General features: G+C 57.8%; 2 protein-coding genes across 2 annotated transcripts in view; one reads left to right on the top strand and one right to left on the bottom strand.

The window, feature by feature from the left end:
- MYO1D (myosin ID) overlaps positions 1–11,008 on the top strand; it is a 156,522-nt gene extending 145,514 nt beyond the window's left edge. The window contains exon 22 of the mRNA XM_068996795.1: positions 8,577–11,008. Coding sequence (XP_068852896.1) covers positions 8,577–8,733 — 157 coding nt within the window. The 3' untranslated portion in view covers positions 8,734–11,008. The remainder of the gene's footprint in view (positions 1–8,576) is intronic.
- CDK5R1 (cyclin dependent kinase 5 regulatory subunit 1) lies at positions 10,856–13,616 on the bottom strand. The gene has a single exon (XM_068996798.1). It carries the CDS (start codon positions 13,585–13,587, stop codon positions 12,694–12,696), a length of 894 nt encoding a protein of 297 aa, XP_068852899.1. The 5' UTR covers positions 13,588–13,616; the 3' UTR covers positions 10,856–12,693.
- Between the last annotated feature and the right edge of the window lie 1,659 nt (positions 13,617–15,275).

The raw sequence follows: 15,275 nt of genomic DNA on the forward strand, positions 1-15,275 counted from the left end.
AACCCCTGACCAGCTTTAGTGAGTGCTTGTGGAGGATAAATGGCATCAGGCACTGGAAGCTGATGGCACAAGAGGTGGGAAAACCTGGGACTTCTCTCTTTGAATCGCAAAGATGAATTCCCAGCTCCCACAGGAGCAGAACTGAGGCAGCAGCAGGAGCCTGGAGCCTCCTGTGCTGGGGTGGGCAGGGAAGGGGGAAATTTATACATGGAATGGTTTGGGTTGGGAGGGACCTTGAAGAGCATCTCAACTTGAGCAGGGACATCTCCACCAGACCAGGCTGCTCCAAGCCCTGCCCAGCCTGGCCTAGAATGAATTAATAGTCCCAGAGTGGTAACGAGGTCCAGGCATGGTTTGTGGCTGAGCTCAGGGCCTCCTGTGCATCCCTCCCACCCCAAATCCCAACACTGTCAGCTCAGGGCCAGCGCTGTGTTAGGGCTGGGGCTGGGATTCAGGCAGCGAGGGTTGGCCCTGGAGCAGCAGGAGGGTGGAGCTGGGGAGGGTTTGTGATCCCTCTCGTGGATTTCACATGATAGGAACAGTGACATTTCCTCTGTATTTCCACATGTCCCAGGCTGGAGGAGGGGGATGTTGGGACACACCACGCAGAGTGCCTACACAGGGATGGCTCAAACCACCTTTGGGGCTTACCCACCATAAAACACTGCTTTGGGGTGCAGCCCCATGGCTGGGACCTGCCCCACTGAGCTGCCCTTGGGCTGTTTGGGTGTTTTACAGCAACCCAAGCTCCCAAAGCGGGAGAGCAGCCCAGGGAGGGGAAGGGGAGGTGCAGCCCCTGCACCATCAGCTCAGCATCCTCTGCCCAGGAGCACCTGAACCAAAGGGGTTTGCTGGAAGAGGCGGAAACACTTCACAGCTCGCTGGCATTCCCAGCTCTCCCTGGCTCCTGAGCAGGGAGGCACAAACACCCCAGGTCCTGATTCAGTGAGGAAGGACGTGCAGCTCAGCAGCTGTCCCAGGACCTCCCAGCCTCGGGATCAATGGGAATAAATGCACTTTAAGAATGAGACAGCCAAATACTTATTGGACTGGGTTTGCATCTCAGCCAGAGGGGAAGGAATAAACCTGGATGTGCTGCAGACGCATCGTGGAAAAGGCCCAGCAGTGTCGTGGCAGCTGCTGTCATCTCAGGAAAGCGGCTTTTACAGCTCAGACACGACTCGAAGGGACCATCTCGGTGCAGCTGGCTGGGCTCTGCCCTGCCCTGTGCCATGGGACACTTGTGACACTTTGCACTGGGAAGAGACCATATTACCAATTCTTGTTGCTCATTAAAAGGGCACAAACAGCGTTGTTGTCACAGCTCAGCCGCGCGATGACGAAATCCGTGGTGCCCAGCACTTCCCAAAAGCACGCTGTGGTTTGCTCTGGTAGCTCAGTGTCAGCACGAGCTGCACAGACAACACGTGGGCAAGGCTGAGCCACAAAGGCTCGAAAGCCACTTCTCAAGTGCAGGGGTTGAGTTCTCAGGTCGCAGTTGTAGCCTGGCACTCCTCCCGGACATTAACAAATTGCTTCTGAAAAGCCGCTCTCGCAGCTCCGAGGTGATTTGCCTGTGCAGACCACGAGGCACAAAACTGTGGTAGAAATACCCTGTAAATATTTGCTGGTTTTGAAGATGGAAAAAAAATTCAGTGTCTGAAGTGTCACTTGACTGCAGATAATTGTGAAAAATCACACGGTGAGGAAGGACCTGGCGGCCGTGTTCAGCTCAGTGACCTTTCCCGGCATCAAAATGCCTGGAGCACTTGGTCTGACCTTTGACTATGGAAATTCTCCTTTTGATCCTGACTTGAGATCTCCTTGATTTGTGTCTGACTTTCTTTGTAGTCTCTTTTCCATCGCTTTGATCCATCTTAATGTCTGATCTCTGCCAAGGCCACCTGGCTCTGAGGAGCTCAACAAGCCCAGAGCTCCGAAAAGCCGGTGACACTCAGAGAAAAACATCCTGTGAGCCCTGAGAAGCTTTCACAGGTTTTGCAAAGCCCTTTGTGGTTTCAAATGTTTTCCTGTCCCTCATGGCACGTGTGAGTCACAGACTGCCCGTGTGTCTGTGTGTGCGTGTGCATCCCCTGCCTCCTCCAGAGGGGAGAGATCTGCACCCAAAAAAGGCTCCTGGTTCATCTCCTCCCCTTCTCAGGCAGCCGTGGGATGAAGGGAGCTGCCCGCTCTGGCTTTGGGGCTGCACTGAAAAGGAGGGGCTGGGTGGAGGGGGGCTCTCAGTGCAGCCCAGCACCCGGTCAAGAAGGAAAGAGGATGTTAAATCATTTCTGGATCACACAGGACAGTAAATCATTGCTTTTAACCTTTTACAAGAGCCAGGGTGTTCTAACAAGAGCTGGATGGGGAAAGGTGTTTTCTCCCTGCAATGGCAGAGCAGAGAAAGATGGAGAGTGCCCAGGAGTCACAGGGATGATGCTGTCAAAATCATCTGAGTCTTAAGGGAATTTATGCTCTGTGTAAATCTCTTCTGGCAGTGGGACCTGGTGCTTTGGAGCTGCCACACTTGAGATGTGAGTGCCCTGGGAGAGGCTGAGGCAGAGCTGAGGTGCTGGAGCTGCAGCTCTGCAATGAAACATCCACCCAGGATTATCTACATGTGATGCCCTTTGTGTCCTGGCTCCCTGGGGACAGTGGCTTTGGGCATTCTTGTGGTCACATGAAGAGTGTCAGTCCTTCCCATGGAGACTGTCAGTCCTTCCAGGGAGCAGCTCCCACATGCTGGGTGGTACAGGGGGGACACAAAATGCACACAAGGTTTCAGTGCAGGTTTTGCTCCTGTACCCCTTGGGAATCCAGCTGTTCCTATTATTCTCCCTTGAAGCTTTTGTGGGAAGAATTTTTTCAGTGAGGTCTGTAAGTTTTCCTTTGAGCCCATCACCCTCAGTATCATTGTCCTGCAAGCTGCAGAAAGCCACAAGTGGTGGGGTGAGATATACCCCAATCCCTGCCCTGCCAGACACCCAGCCTGGGCCCTAAACCCTCCTGGGAGAACACTTATCTGTCCCCAAATGACACTTGTTGGAACTCAGATATGTCCTTGTTTATTACCCACCTTACATCCGGTGTCTTTTTAGACCCTGCTCAAGAAATTCCTCCCTGTGGGGGTGGGAGGCCCTGGCACAGGTTATTCCATGGATGCCCCATCCCTGGGAGTGTCCTAGGCCGGGTTGGACAGGGCTTGGAGCGCCCTGGGACAGTGGAAGGTGTCCCTGCCCATGGCAGGGGTGGCACTGGATGTGGTTGAAACTTGATGGTCTTGAAGGTTCCTTCCAAGCCAAAGCATTCCGTGATTTTATGACTCCACGATTGTCACCTCTCTGCCACCACAGCCTGGAGTCCTCCCCAGCAGTGACACCACACATAGCCTGGCAAGCTGATTTACCCCTTCTTGAAATTTTCAGTATCCCTGTTCGTCTTCCTGGCTCTCGTTAGGAAGCAGAGCCTTGAAAACTGCCTTTTTTTAGTCCTCTTGAGTTTCTCTCTCCACGCTTCCTGTGTATTTTCTTCATGCAGAATATAGCTGTTGCTTTTTTGGGCTCTTTTCTGCAGCCTCCCTTCATCTGGGAGCCTTTTTAATGTTTTTTTCATGGCTGAACCCTCTCAGAGGCTGCAGCCGGGATCCAGATGAGGCTGCAGCACTGACTTACATAAGGTGTTACCTTTTTGGGGGTATTCTCCATCCTGCCCCTCACAATCCTCACATCTCCTGTGCAGCCACAGGCTTCCTTGGAGTCAGAGAATCACAGAATATCCTGAACTGGAAGCCAACCAGGTAGCCCACAGTGCTCCTGCCTTTCCAGAAAGAGGCTTTGGTCTAAACTCTGGAAAGGTTTGATGGTTTAAAGCAATCCCCTCTGGAATCCATCCCAGTGGGTTCATTGCTGCTGAGCCCTCATTTCACACTTGGTTGCACACTTGGTTCAAATCCCTCTGGTTTGTTGTCATGAAAATCAGGCAATTACTGTGCTGGCTTTGCCATCTCTGCCCAAATTCTGCTTCTGAAAAGAGCTTGTTTCCATCACTCTGTGATGGCATTGGCTGCATCCCTGAGACAGCACCTCATTTAAAGATCCTGAGAAATCTGCACGAAGCCCTGTTCCATCAGAGCCCTGTCAGGGATGGGGCTGCAGCTCTGGAGCTCCCCACCCCTGGTTGGTGCTGCTGTCCCTGGGGTGTTCGCAGCTCCCCATCCCACTGTGCTCCCAGATGGAGCTCACAGGGAAAATCTCTCACCAATGAGTCTTTGCTGTGTTTTCATGCTTGTTACAGCTCCTTGCAGGGCATTCCAGGTCATCTGGGCTTGTTCTTAATCATGGAATCATGGAATGGTTTGGGTTGGAAGGAACCTTAAACCTCATCCAGTCCCACCCCTGCCATGAGCAGGGCCACCTTCCACTATCCCAGGCTGCTCCGAGCCCTGTCCAACCTGGCATCTCCTGTATTTAACATTTATTTAACAATACATTTATTTAACTTCCCAGCCTTACACCGCTTGTCATCACCAAAACTCCCCCTGATCTTTCTGCGCTCCTTCCCTTCCCCGTTCCCTTCCCACCCCGTGTTGGTGCCGTGGGTGTTTCTGTGCTGTGTGCAGCTCTGACAGATGTCTGTGGCCATTTCTGCGCCGCTTGCCTTGTGTTTTCCCCGAGGTCCTGGATTAAATGCTCAGTCAAAACTCTCGTATTTCATGGGCCAGTGATCTGCTTCCACTCGGAGTCCTCCCTTCTCTGCTGGTTTCCCTTTTGCCAGCGTTCCCCCAGTGGCTGCTCAGCTCCTGCGGTGTCTCTGGGGCTGCTCTGGCTGTGGGATGTCCCCCACACAGACCCTGCTCACGTGGGGCTCCCACCGGAGCCTTTAACTCCTCCTTGTGAGCCAGGAGAGTGAGGGGAGCTGGGGAAGGCGCTTTGGGTGCTGGGGTGGGCTGGGGCAGATGGAGGAAGAGAAGTGCCCCAGTTCTGCAGGGTTTGCTGAGCCAGGAAAAGGCAAAGAGCAGCCCCAGCTGTGGCTGGTACTGCTCAGATGTCAGGAGAGGCCGTTTCCACCCAGAAATATTCCCTGTATTGTACAAAGAGCTGTGTTTGCAGAAAGCACCAGCACCTTGGTGTTTATTATAAACAGAAATTACCCCGTGGTTCATCATTCCCAGACAGTCCCTGGCAGGGTGGGAGCAGTGCTGGGGTAGATCCCAACCTCTTTCCCCTGTTCCATTTTGCCACAGCCTCTGGCCGGGGTGCTGGGCTGGGGTTCCTCCCCTGGCAGTGCTCAGCCAGCGCTCACATCCCGCTGTCACTTCTGATGGAATCCCTGTTAATAATAACTGGGATTATTTCCCAGGAGAAGCCTGGCAGCAGCATCCGTCACTTTGTCCTGATGGACTTGACATCCATCAGGGCTTGGTCACACCAGGGCTGGGTGAGGAGCCAGAGCTGCCATCAGCCAGGGCTGGACTCAGCCAGGGCAGTGCCTGGTACCCACAGGGAATCCCAGAATGGTTTGGGTGGGAAGGGACCCCAAAGCCCACCCAGTCCCACCCCCTGCCATGGGCAGGGACACCTCCCACTGTCCCAGGCTGCTCCCAGCCCCAATGTCCAGCCTGGCCTGGGACACTGCCAGGGATCATGGGGCAGCCCCAGCTGCTCTGGGCACCCTGTGCCAGGGCCTGCCCACCCTCCCAGGGAACAATTCCTCCCCATATCCCATCCAGCCCTGCCCTCTGGCACTGGGAAGCCATTCCCTGTGTCCTGTCCTTCCATCCCTTACCCAGAGTCCCAAAAGGTGGGACAGGTTTATGCCGTGAAAACTCCTCTTTCAGCCCAAGTTTGATTGGAAGTGGGACTTGTCTCTGCCTGTGCTGCCATCAGGGTCCTGCTGAGCATCACTGATCCCCAAAGGGTGTTTTTGTTGTGTGTTGCCCTTGTCTATGAGAGACTTTCAGGATTGTTCTGGTCCCTCTCCGTCTCAGCTCCTTCCTTTGGGATAAATTCAGCAGGAGCTCGGGGAAGCAGCTCCCCAGCCAAACCGTTTGCAGCAGTGAGCTTGGGAAGGTCTCACTCTGGTTTCCTGGCTGGTGCAGCAGCTGTTCCCTCCCCTGGGGTCCATAAACAAACCTGGGGACCCCAGGGCAGCCAGCAGCTGCCACCCCTGTGCCACTGCTGCTCCAGGAGCGAGGCTGCTCTGCCCGCTGGGCTGGAAACCAAACGGGAATTTCCTCCCCCCTCTCCCTCGCTGGCCTCGGACCAAGCACCGGAGCAGTGGCCAAGAGTCCCGAGGTCCCAGCAGGTCCAGCTGCTCCTGGAGCTGGTGGCAGGGTTGGTGTTGTGGGGTGCCCAGCAGAGACACCAAGAGGGGTTTGTCACCCCTGTGCACTCACAGATCCCTGGGAATTGCTCTGTCCAGGAGCTGTCATGCTCCCCCAGCAAAAGGCTCTGAGGCTGAAACCTCAAGGTGAAGGAAAGCACCACGTGATGAGTGAAGGAGCTTTGGCAAGGGGGGGGTCTGGAAGTGAGAGAGGGGGAGGGAAGCCTCCGTTTAATGGGATCATCACACGTGGCAAAGATTAGAGCGTCTTCTCCGGATCCCTCCATCCCAGGACAGCGTTAGCTCCACACACACCTGTGTTCAGGGGGTTCTCCTCACCCCAGCAGGAGCTGGGACCCGGAGAGATCCCACTTCCTGCTGCAGGTCCCACAGCCACAGGGCATCCAGGACCTTCGGATTGCCAGGCCTGGGTCCTGCTTGGGGTCAAAATTCAGGTTATTGCCATTTCTCTCCCCAGATCCTCTGCCTTGTCACCCAGAATTTGCTGTGGGAGGGGAGAGAAAAGTCCTTCACCCTGTTAGGGACACTTGGTGCTAAAGCTCTTCCCAAGCACGTGGGGACCGGGATCTCCACGATCTCCTCTGCGTGTGCAGCTCATTCCGCTAAGACACGGCAAAAATAGCAACCTAAGCTGGGATTGCAGCCTCAGCTCACCCAGGCAGGAGTAAATAACATTAAATACCTGGGACAGCATGAGGGCTTGGTGTGCTGGGCCCTGCCAGCCCCCTCCAACCAGCCACGCCTTTTTATGGAAGTGGTGAAAATCTGAATTATTTGGGAACTGCATAAAAACCCAGCTGAAGGGATGTGACACGACTTGAACAGTCTGTGAATGGAAATGGAGTAAAAACTGCACAAAGGACTTGAGCTGTGGCAGTGGAAATGCTGAAATGGCTTTGGGCAAGGCAGGACCTGGGGTCTGGGAACCAAACACAGGGAATGGGATCCCAGCACATCCCCCTGGGGTGTTCGGAGCATCCTGAGAGGCAGCGGAGTCAGTGTCAACAATTCTATAATTTATTACACTAAAAATGCTGGAAATTCGGGAATTTGAAGTGTGGGTGAGGTCACAGGAGAGAATTCCCAAAGGCCATGTCCCTGGACAGCTCTTCCCATTGGTGGTGGCTCATGGGGATGGATCTGCTGTAGGTTTTTCCTGCTGATCCCCTCTCCTGGAGGTTCTCCTGGGGTTCTTGGCTGGTCCCAAGGGATTGTGGCTGGAGCTGGGGCATCAGTGTGGCCTCAGCTCCATCCCAGCCCCCGGAGCAGCCGGGCCATCCGTGGGGCCGTGGCAGTGCTGGGTTCTTCACTTTCTGCATGGAAAGGGCTGTCCAGCCCTGGCACAGCTGCCCAGGGCAGTGCTGGGGGTATTTTAAAGCCATGTGGATGTGGCACTTGGGGACACGGGTCAGTGGTGGCCTTGGCAGTGCTGGGGGAATGCTTGGACTGGGTGATCCCAGTGATTTCCAGCCTGAATGATTCCATGATTTGTGATTTCTCTGCTTATGGCACAAGGCACATTATTTGGGATTTAGAGCAGGGGCCTTTATGGCCTTTAGCAAAGGGGGACGTTCCTGGCAGGCATCCCTGTCCCTGCCTTGGCCGGAGCAGGGGTGGACAGGCCCTGGCCCTGCTGCCCTCATGTCCCCATTGGCAGTGACCCAAACAGCCAAGGACAAACCGACGTGGGTGGCACAAAGTCCCGATTCACTCGTGGGAATCATTTTTAGTGCCAAAACCGGGTTAGGGGGTTCAAAAGCTGCAGGGACAGAGTTTTGTCCCAGCCATGCCCAGCAGCCAGCTTGGTCTGTCTGTCTGGAGAGGGATTTGGGAACAGCCAGCACCCCACATGTGATTCCTTCCACTGTTCCAGGCTGTATTTCAGTCTCTGAGCTCAGCCCAGGGATGTCCCTGTCACTGTGGGCTCATTCAGGGGGCAGTGGCTGAGCTGGCAGCAACCCCATGACCCTTTGACCCAGCCTGTGCTCTGCCCGTGGAGCTGTGTCCTCCCACCAGCATCGATCCCGATCCCAGAGTGCGAGGCTTCACAAGCAGGAGCCCAAAGCTGGGCTCAGAGCTCAGGCCTGACTTAACACAAGAGTTTTGGGATGTCTGCGGGATGTGCCTGACGCAAAAACGCCCATCCCATCCCATCCCATCCCATCCCATCCCATCCCATCCCATCCCATTCCATCCCATCCCACCCCTCCTGACCCGTGTCCCTTCCCCGGCAGGGAGAAGCGCGCTCTGCACGTCACGGTCACCAACCCGGTGCAGTGCAGCCTGCACGGCAGGAAATGCACCGTCTCTGTGGAGACCAAGATCAACCAATCCCAACCGGATTTCACCAAGCACCGCTCCGGCTTCGTCCTCTGCGTGCCGGGCAATTAACGGCCCCTCCCCTCGCACCGGGGCTGGGCTCGCCCTCCCCGCACCTGGGACTCGCCGGGATTCATCGGGAGATGCTCAGCTGCGACTTGTCAGGTGCCTAAAGCGGCCTCTGAAGCTCAAGGTTTGGAAAACCCAAATTCCAGGGGTTTAGAAAAGCCAAATTCACATGGAATGAAGGCTTAGAATAGCTGGTGACCTGTTCTCCACCTTACGAACCAGGCTGGAATATCAGGAAAGTGCTTCCTTTGGAATTAGTCTGAAAAAAAAAAAAAGTTTGTAGGTACTTCCACCCTTTCTTCCCTTTCCCACGTTGATTCCTCACCCCCTCTCCAATTTCCCCTTCCGTGTTTCTTTCCCATGTGTCCGTTTTTGCAGTATGATGCAGCCTCCTCCGGAGGAGCCACAGATACCCGGCTCAGGGAGCCACGTTCTGTAGGGCCAAATCCCACGGAACTGGAGCCAGAGTGGGAAGGGAGGGCTGGCTACCCCCACCGGGAGACACTCCACACTCCTGCAGCCCCCCACGGGGCTGGGGTGGTACCTGGAGACACCTCCAGACTTGCTGCTTTCCCTCGGGAATTCATTAACCCCTTGAGGCACCTTGGCTGGAGAGGGGACTTCCCAGTGCAGGGCCTGGTTTTGTTAATCCTGCATTGCTTTTTGCCTTAATTACGCCCTCCAAGGGCCTGAATCCGGTGGGTTCCCCTTGGGACCGTGTGGCCTTGCTGAATTTTTAGATGATCCACGTGGCTTCGTGTCTGTGCCAGCGCTGGGGTCAGGGAGGGCTAAAGGGACCCACGGCAGGGGTGAGCCCAGGAACAGGGGGAGCTTTGGGGGCTAAGCTTTGCACTATCCAACACTACAGCCCCAGCTGCCAGCGCCCAGGCTCCTCCCTCCAAAGAGTTCTCCTGGCTCTTCCCAGCAGTGAGCTGTGGGTGTTGGGGTGTCCTGCCCGGTCCAGATAACCCCGAGCTCTGTCTTGACAGAGGGACGTGAATCTCCCCAGTGGTTTATTCCCACTGTGCCGGGCGCTGCCATGGTCCCTGAGCAGCCCAGGCTGTTGGGATTGTACACTGGGATTGTCCTGGCACTGCTGGTCAGGTCAGGATTCCCAGCCCTGGAGATTGGGGGGCTGCATGGTGACCCCACCTGGGGAGCACTTGTTTGATGGAGCATTTTGGGAATTGGAAAGCCTGGAAGAGGCTCCTCACTAACAAAAGGTTTCCCAAAGCCGTGCCAGGGACATGGGGCACGGGGACAGGTCGCTGCAGCCTTGGTACCCCACTGCCACCCCGAGACTGGAGGGGACACGAGCGTAGAGCAGCTCCGGCCCTGCGTGAACCGGGCCAGGCCCGTGCCCTTCGCCTGGAGGCCCCAGGCCGGAGCTCTCCCATTCCCATCATCCCTGGCCTTGGACCAGCCCCGGCAGCATCCCAGCAGCACATCCCAGCCCCCAGTGCCCCCTTCCAGTGTGCAGCTCTGGGATGTCCGGAGCAGGGTCCTGTGCCAGGGGCTCTCCAAACGCCGCAGCCCCGAGTCACCACCAGCGCTGGGGCCGGGAGGTGACACCGGCAGCCCCAACCTCGCCACGCTCACACAACACCCCGGGACCACCACGGACCCTCCACGGACCCTCCACCGCCTCCTTCCACCCCCCACCGGCTCCTCAGGAGGAGCAACACCAACGCCAAAGCCAGGGGACACCCCCGCTCCTGCCGGGGACGCTCCCAAGGGAAGCTCCCGGCGCTGCTGTGCCTTTGGATTTGCACTTCTCGCTTTCCACGTCCTGGTGCAGACGCCTCCCCCCCGCACTGACCCCGGGCAGGGGGTGGGATCAGCACTTTTGTACCCTTGTCCCTCCAAAGGAATGGTCGGATGGAATCGGGATGGACGGCAGCGAATTGCAGGCTTGGGAAATTTCTCCTACCATGAGATGGCAATATTGTATGTGATGAGATGTGTCTTATAAAATATATTATCTGTTCCTGCTCTGGTTTTATATATATATATAAAAATATATATATAAATATATAAAATATATATATTCCTGGTTTTCCCATAAATTAACTATTTCTAAATTGAAACATTGATTCTCAGCCAGGGGCGATAATGCAATGAACCCTTTTTTTTTTTTTTTTTTTTTGTTTCTTTTTTAATAAATCGCTGATATTTTATGTGTAAAAGAGCAGAAAAAAAAAACCTACTATAACAGACCTGGGTTTTGTTTACATAATTCACTGTAATAAATAATAAAAAAGCAATTAGTTGCATCCCACCGTGGCGCTGCCCGTTCCTGCCAGCGCGGGGGCTGGGGGTGATGATGCCCCGAGGGATCGGTGTCCCAATATCCCAGTATCCCGAACGTCCCCTCCGGCTGCTGCCGGCCCCGCCGCTCTCCCACCACGGGGTGACCCCGGCGCCGGTAACGCGATTAAAGCGGCGGCTGCGTTAAACCCTCTGTCGTCAACACAAATCCCATTCCCAGCGTCCGAGGGGTGGGAGCGCAGAAAAGACTCGGCCACGAGCCGCTGCCGTGTAATGGATGGTCAGTGCATTTTTATTTAATCAGCACAGTACAAAAATAAATAAAAATAAGGGGAGGGGATTAAATTACAGGCACACTGAGCCCCATGACACAGTCGGTCGGGTTATAAACCACACATACTTACAAACACACTATACACATACATACAAAATGAGACAAATATAAATTAATAAGTAACAATACCCACCAATTTGGTCAACAAAGATCTACAGAAGAGATTGCACTAAAAAAACGTACGTACACATGTATCATTAGCAGGGTCCAATGTACAGCCATGAAGAGCTTCAAGTGAAAAATCAAAAATAAAAATAAATGGCACGTTATTTCTCCCTCTCGTTCGCCAGTTTAACGCCCGATGGACCAGAACTAAACTAGAACTGAGCACACGGAGAAAAAAAAACGATAAAACCCAAAAAGAAGGTCTCAGTCCCCAGGCCTGATACGGGAATACCGGCTCGAGACTGCGGTGTCGGGGTGGTGGCGGGTCTTTGTGCATGGGTGTAATTTTACAGCCATCTCTCGTTAAGGTTTTTCTTTTGATTATTATTTTTTTATGCGTTTTTTCCTTTTTTTTTTTTTTCCCGAAGACACAAAATGCTCCTGTTTGCATGCGCAATACCACTGGAAAAGCAACAATGACAGAAGAAAGACGGGTTTTTTTCTCTTTCCCCCCCGCAGGTTTGCAGTTCATTGGGTTTGTTCTAGAAGAATTCATATAGCAGCATGTGGCGGCTCCCCTTGCTTGCACACTCAAGTAGATCCTTTACACAATACTCATGATCAGTGCACGATGGGAACAAGACATTTCACATTGATCTCATGAACAGTAGCGGTGATTCCCGTCACCCGGACCCGCTCGGGAATTCGAGTCTCTTCAAAGAAAATAAATAAAGGGGGGGATAAGGGAGGAAGGGGGGTGGGGGGTCCCCGGGCCGTGCCCGCGTCTCTGTCCCGTTACTGCCGGTGAGTCCCGACCGGGCCGGTTCAGCCGCCTCCGCTGGAGCCTTTAGAGGATTTTTTTTCCTTTTTTTTTTTTTTTTTTGGCTCCCCTACCTGGGCTCTGTCTCGGTGATGCGCTGACCGGCCCCGCGGAGCCCCGCTCCGCTCCCGGGGGATATCGGCTGGGGGGGGGGGGGGGGTTCTTGTCCTCCCATCCATGAATTGCTGGGATCAATCCGGTGGCGGAGCCGCAGCATCCCCGGGCCCGCAGCGTGGGGAGGGGGCGGCGGCTGGAAAGCGGCGGCGCGGGAGGGAACCGGGGGTCTGCGCTCCGGTCCGCCGGCGGCCGAACCCCCCGTGTCCCCCCAGGGGGGCGGCGGCGGCTCCCGCCCTTCCCCGCCGGGCAAATCCCCCCGGGAAGCGGCTCCGGGCCGGGCGGGCGCGGCGTGTCCGGGGGCGCGGGGGGCGGCGGGCGCTCACCGGTCGAGGCCGATGAGCAGTCGGCCCTTCTCCTCGGAGCCGCTCTCCTTCTTGAGGTCGGCGAAGACCTGGGTGAAGTAGTGCGGGTCGGCGTTGACCTGCAGCATCTTGGGGCTCATGAGGTCGATGATGGAGAGGCAGCGGTCCCAGAAGGCCTCCTTACAGCTCTCCACCAGGAAGGGCTTCAGCGGGTAGGAGATCTCGTTGCCCATGTAGGAGTAGGAGAGGTACAGGCAGGTGAGCAGCACTGCCTGCAGTTCGTGGTCGCTGGCCACCTCGGCCGAGATGACGTCCCGGCACAGCATGTAGAGGAAGACCACGTTGGCCGGCGTGATGAAGCCCTGGTCCTGCCAGCCCTGCAGCAGCAGCGAGCGGTCCACGGAGCGCAGCCAGAGCACGGGGTCGGTGGGCGAGAGGTGCTTCAGGCGGTAGCAGCGGCGGCACAGGAACTCGCCGAGGCAGCGCAGCAGCTCGCTGGTGGACGCCTGCACCACGACCCGGCGCGGGGTGGCGGCGGCGGCGGCGGGCGCGGCCGGGGGCGCCTTTTGCGCCGAGGCGAGGGCGGCGGCGGCGGCGGCGGGGGGCGGCGGGGGGGCGAAGGTGGCGAGGTTGGCGCAGGAAAGCGACTTCTTCAGGTTCTCGTTGTTGAGGTGGGTCACGTTGCTCTGGTAGCCGCCGTTGGGCTGCACCTTCTTGGAGCTCTTCTTCTTGGCGGAGACGGCGGCGATGCGCTTCCAAGGCAGCACCGAGATCAGCGAGTGCCGCTTCAGGCCCTTCTCCTTCGCGTTCTTGCTGTTCTGCACCGCCGTGTAGTGCCCCACCGTGGCCGCCCCCTCCTCGAACAGCGGGGCCTTCCGGTAGCTCGGCGACAGCGACAGCACCGTGCCCATGGCGCCGGCCGCCCGGCGGGCCCCCCGCCGCCGGCCCCGGCCCCGGCCCCGGCCCCGGCCCCGGCCCCGGCCCGGCCCGGCCCGGCCGGCCCCGCTCTCGCTGCTCCGCCGCCGCCGCCGCCGCCGCTCAGCGCCGCGCCCGGACCCGCCCCGCGCCGCGCGCGCTCCCGCCGGCGCAGTGCGCGCGCCCGCCGCCCCCGCCGCCCCGCCCCGCGCCGCCACGTGCGCCCGCCGCGACAGCGGAGGCCACGCCCCCTCCGTGGCCACGGGTGGTGATGGCCACGCCCCCGCCGCACAGGCCACGCCCCTCGCGGGGCCGCTGCCGGCGGAGCCCCGCCCCTGTCGGCTCCGGCCCCGCCCCCTCCCCGCCTTGAATGGTTTGGGGGCCGCCCCAGCAGCCCAGGCCCCGCCCGCATCGCCCAGGCCCCGCCCGCATCGCCCAGGCCCCGCCTCCCGCTGTTTATGAATGACGGGTGCCCCGCCCCCGCCGTTTGCCCCGCCCCCTCCCATGGCCCCGCCCCCGCTCCCCGAGCGCTGCCCGCGTCGGGGTCCCGGCGGCCGCAGCCCCCGCGGTGCCACCGAGCCCCGGGCAGGGCCGGGGGAGCCGCCGAGCCCCCGGACAGGGGCCGAGCACGACACGGAGGGGAAATAAGAATAAAAATCAACGATTTTTTTTTTTTCTTAATCCCAAAATCAAGTTTAAAACCCTTCTCCACCGGCATCCCGGATCCGCACCCCGGATCCGCACCTGGGCCCCACACCCCGCACTCGGAACCCCGCACCCCCCCCGGCCGCTCTTCGCCGCCGCTCCCCCCGCGCGGCGGTGCCTCCCCAGCTCCGGGCCGGAGGCCACCACTCGCCCCGAAGGCACCGGGGCAGTGAAATGCTCGGTACCGCGTTCTGAGGCCGGGCCGGGTTTTGGGGAACGCGCCCGCAGCTCCCCTACCCCCCCCGGGTGCCACGGTCCCGCTTGGAGCCGCCCCCCCCACCCAGCCCGGCGGCCCTCGCCCTGGCCGGGATCCCATTCCCGCAGGGACCGGGCTCCCATTCCCGCTGGGAGCGGAGCGGCGCCGGCTCTGGCGGGAGGCCCCGGCAGCACCGACCTGCAGCGACACTCAGAGGCCGCTCCGCCGCGGCTGCCGGGCCCCGCTCCGCCCGCGGCCACCGGAGCCGCCCCCGGCGGGACCCTGAGGCCCCGGAGCTGCTGCCGGCAGCAGCAGGGAAAGGTCGGGCTCATCCCGGCCCTGCGCTAATGACCCAAATTCATTTATACTCATTTGTACCTATTTATGCCCTGCCCCGGACCTGCGGCTGCCGATCCCACTCCCACAGCAGGGAAATCTGAAAAAAAAACCCCAAAATCTCCTGTGAGGACAGACCTGTCCCAAAAACCTGCCTGTCCTTCAGAGCCCACGCAACCCTCTGGGGGAGCTGGTTTTTGGGGGGTGGTCAGGACTCTCTGCAAGACTCTCTCCCCCTCTCAAACGGCTTTGGAGGCTTTGCTGCATCACGGGGACAGTGACAGCCCAGCCTGGGCACTGCTGTCACTGAGAATCCCCTTCATCCATTGAAACATCCCCCAGACCCAAGCAGCGCTGTCGGCTTTTAAGTTCAGCCTTGAGTTTAAGCCCAAAGGGTTTAACAACAGGCTTTAGCATTTGAGGGGTTTCGGCCCTAATTTTAATCTG

The sequence above is a fragment of the Aphelocoma coerulescens genome, chromosome 27 (assembly GCF_041296385.1).
Source record: "Aphelocoma coerulescens isolate FSJ_1873_10779 chromosome 27, UR_Acoe_1.0, whole genome shotgun sequence".
Classification (NCBI taxonomy): domain Eukaryota; kingdom Metazoa; phylum Chordata; class Aves; order Passeriformes; family Corvidae; genus Aphelocoma; species Aphelocoma coerulescens.

Bases quoted from the DNA above. Each gene is read 5' to 3' on its own strand.
- CDK5R1 (XM_068996798.1), bottom strand. From the start codon at position 13,587: ATGGGCACGGTGCTGTCGCTGTCGCCGAGCTACCGGAAGGCCCCGCTG.